The sequence below is a fragment of the Notothenia coriiceps genome, unplaced genomic scaffold (assembly GCF_000735185.1).
Source record: "Notothenia coriiceps isolate Sejong01 unplaced genomic scaffold, NC01 NC01_scaffold00018846, whole genome shotgun sequence".
Taxonomy (NCBI): domain Eukaryota; kingdom Metazoa; phylum Chordata; class Actinopteri; order Perciformes; family Nototheniidae; genus Notothenia; species Notothenia coriiceps.
The window spans coordinates 45587-49090 of record NW_011351547.1 but is presented as its reverse complement, the minus strand read 5'-3'; the positions used below and the strand labels follow the sequence as shown (position 1 = coordinate 49090).

The following is a 3504-nucleotide window of genomic DNA, read 5'->3' as shown; positions in this document are numbered from 1 at the left end:
GGAGAGAGGGGGTTTGGCGGGCGCGGGGGGAGGGGAGGTTAGATGTGGATAGTCGGACTATAGGTGCCGTAGCGACGTGGAAGCTAAACAGCAGCTAAGTCAGAGTTTTGTGTTTTATCTGACGGTGACTCCGAGCTTCTCCAGCACGCGCGTCCCTTTCTCCTGATACTCCTCCCTGGTCATCCAGAAGTTGTCCTTGTCCTTCATGATGTCGGCCAGCACGGCGCCGCCCAGGAACACCATGTGTTTACGCCGGGGGGGGTCCTCTATCCGGATCTTGAATTTCTGCGGAGACAAAGCGGAAAGTAGAGTGTCAACAGAGCGCTGACGGAGTGCTGGCACCCGTCTGTCTGTCTGTCTGTGTGTGTGTGACTCTGTGACCGTGGAAACAGGATGTACGAGAGATGTCTGAGTACTTAAGGCAAGACGGAGAGAGATAGTTTTATTTATTATTATTTTAATCCAGACCTTTGTATGTTACCTCGACATGCTAAACAACCTAATCAGTGTGTGTGTCTGTGTGTGTGTGTGTGTGTGTGTGTGTGTGTGTGTCCACAACCCAGCGCTTCTTGTGAGGTGCTTTAAATACTCTGAGATCTTTTAATGACAGGCTGGAGGGTTTCCCTGAGCACTAGAGTGTGGCTGCTTTCGAGGAACAATCACATTTATTTTCAACTCATCATCATTAGACTGACAGAGAGGTTTCTGGATGTTGAAGGCATTAGTGCCCCCTGGTGGTGAAAACAAGCACTGCACAAGAACGCTCTGGTGCTTTTCTGTAACTGATCCAGCTGATAAGAAGAAGTGGAAAATGTAAGTTGGAAACACACTTTTTCCTGGTAACTTATGCACATTTCTACACAATGCAACTCGCACAGCTTTTACCACTTTTAAATCTAATTATACTGCACATTTTAGATTGTTCAGAGTCCTGTGTCAAATTCGTATTGTACTTCGTGTATATATTTATATTGCTTGTAAACTCTTATTTTTTACATTTAATAACACGTTTATTTTGCACCTTAACTCCTCTAATTGTGTTTGTATTATTATTCACCAAAGCAAATTCCTTGTATGCGTAAACCTACTTGGCAAAAAAACTCTGATTGTGGCTCTGACATTAAGCTTCATTTTATCCCGTTATATCATTTGAACTGAAGTCTGCAAATGAATGTACTCGAACTACGATACATTTCCAGTAGCCGGTTATTATTAGTAATGAAGTCTAGGCCTTTATTATAAAAGTCTGATGTTGCTAGAAAATATTCACCAGACATCTTCATGAGGCTTTTCATCTTAAGAAAACATCATCACAATTTGACATATAAAAATACCCTTCGACATAACTAAGAGTACATTGATTCAGAGGCAACAAACCGAACTAACAGAGATCGGTTTTGGACATTTTTAGACATTTGAGTAAAAGTAATCTTTTTTGAAAAGGGACGAGTGGTGTCTTCCCTCGATGCCTCATGTTTTAGATCAAGACATATCCTGACAGGACATTTCCATTCAAATGACAAGTAGTAATACGGTCGAACAGAATATGAAATAAAATAAAGAAAAAAAGAAAAAAATATTTACAATAAATGAATTATACAAAATTAATTAATAATAGTAAGATAAATACAAATAAATAAAAACATGTTACAAAGGAGTGACATCTTTAGCAGAGAAGGACCGGTTACACGGAGACATTTTCCATAATGTTCTTTTGAAACTCAATCAAGTTCAAAGTGATGTTTTCAGGTGCTTGTACTCACAGATAGCTTGTCCACGTCTCCCTTCAGCACTCTCTCCAGGTACAGCTGCTTCATCTCGCGCTCCAGGCGGGACGGCAGGCCGGGGTACATGGTGGAGCCTCCGGACAGGACGATGTGCTTGTAGAACTCAGACCTTATTAGAGAAAAACAATGAGGTTAGACCAAAGAAAATACTGTTTTTAATACGTCACTTAATCCTTGCTAGCTGTGAGAAGTGTTCATCTTGACAAAGTATGTGTAAACATGTTAGTCATCATTTGTCTCAGTGTCTTATGATGACCTTGATTCTGTTAAAGAGGGTTTTTCTAAGAGTCTCAGGAACAAAAATCAACAATGGAAATGTTTTAACTAAATCATATCTCAAAGGTTCAATATTTTTGCCGACTTCTAACTTTTTGAGTTGTCTTAGTTTTGAATACAACTTGTCAACATTATTGTTGGTTTTACTATCCAGTGAAGAGATATCAATGTGAGGCCAGTTTATAATGCAGCACGTGTCAACAAAAGGCAAGTCAAAGTTCTTTACAAAAAGCAGTTAAAGGGAACCTATCATGCGAAATGCACTTTTTGATGTCTTTTATACATAAACATGTTTCCCCGGTGTGTCAGGGAACTCGCGCAGCGTCAGAAAATAAAACCCTCTCTCTTTTCCTCCGTACCCAAATCTCTAAAAATGGGGGAACAACGGAGCTGATCCAGATTTGCGTCCGATATGATGTAATATCTGAAATGTGGACCCACGGCCCAATCAGAAGCGTTGCTATCAGAAACGATGCCCGACTGTTTTGGACGTAATATGGTCGGTGTTTACATTAGCATCGCTAACACTCAGAGCTAACCTGTACTGGAGAGCATGTGTGTGTGTGAAGAGATATCAATGTGAGGCCAGTTTATAATGCAGCACATGTCAACAAAAGGCAAGTCAAAGTTCTTTACAAAAAGCAGTTAAAGGGAACCTATCATGCGAAATGCACTTTTTGATGTGTTCCCGGTGTGTCAGGGAACTCACGCATCGTCAGAAAATAAAATCCTCTCTCTTTTCCTCCGTACTCAAATCTCTAAAAATGGGGGTACAACGGAGCTTATCCAAATTTGCGTCCGATATGACGTAATATCTGAAATGTGGACCCACGGCCCTATCAGAAACGTTGCTATCAGAAACGTTGCTATCAGAAACGTTGCTATCAGAAACGATGCCCGACTGTTTTGGACGTAATATGGTCGGTGTTTACATTAGCATCGCTAACACTCAGAGCTAACCTGTACTGGAGAGCATGTGTGTGAAGAAGCAGGAAATAAAAAAGGAACTCACCTTGTGGTATAACCGGCAAGAGAGAAAGCCTTTGAGCTCCNCACACACACACACACACACATGCACCATCTGTTTGACAGGCAGGCTGAATCACACAGCGGAGGGAAGCAGTGTGTGTGTGTGTGTGTGTGTGTGTGAGAGAGAGCTCTCACACACACACACACACACACACACACTGCTTCCCTCCGCTGTGTGATTCAGCCTGCCTGTCAAACAGATGGTGCATGTGTGTGTGTGTGTGTGTGTGTGTGTGTGTGTGTGTGTGTGTGTGTGTGTGTGTGTGTGTGTGTGTGTGTGTGTGTGTGTGGCATGAGTCATCACTGCATTTGCCGGCAGCGTGCAGTGACACACACACACACACACACACACACACACACACACACACACACACACACACACACACGCAGGAAGGACTGTATACTCGAGTTT

The 3504-nt window shown here is 42.2% G+C and overlaps 2 protein-coding genes across 2 annotated transcripts in view; one reads left to right on the top strand and one right to left on the bottom strand.

Moving 5' to 3' along the window:
- Window positions 1-3504, top strand: part of LOC104951274 (actin-related protein 2-B) — a 25152-nt gene that overhangs the window by 6455 nt on the left and 15193 nt on the right. The gene's annotated exons all lie outside the window — the stretch shown is intronic.
- On the bottom strand, window positions 111-1901 carry LOC104951277 (actin-related protein 2-A-like; the record flags this gene model as incomplete). The annotated part of the gene is made up of 2 exons (XM_010777913.1): window positions 111-285; window positions 1764-1901. Coding segments are annotated over 2 exons (309 nt in total), but the record flags the coding sequence as incomplete, so codon positions are not given.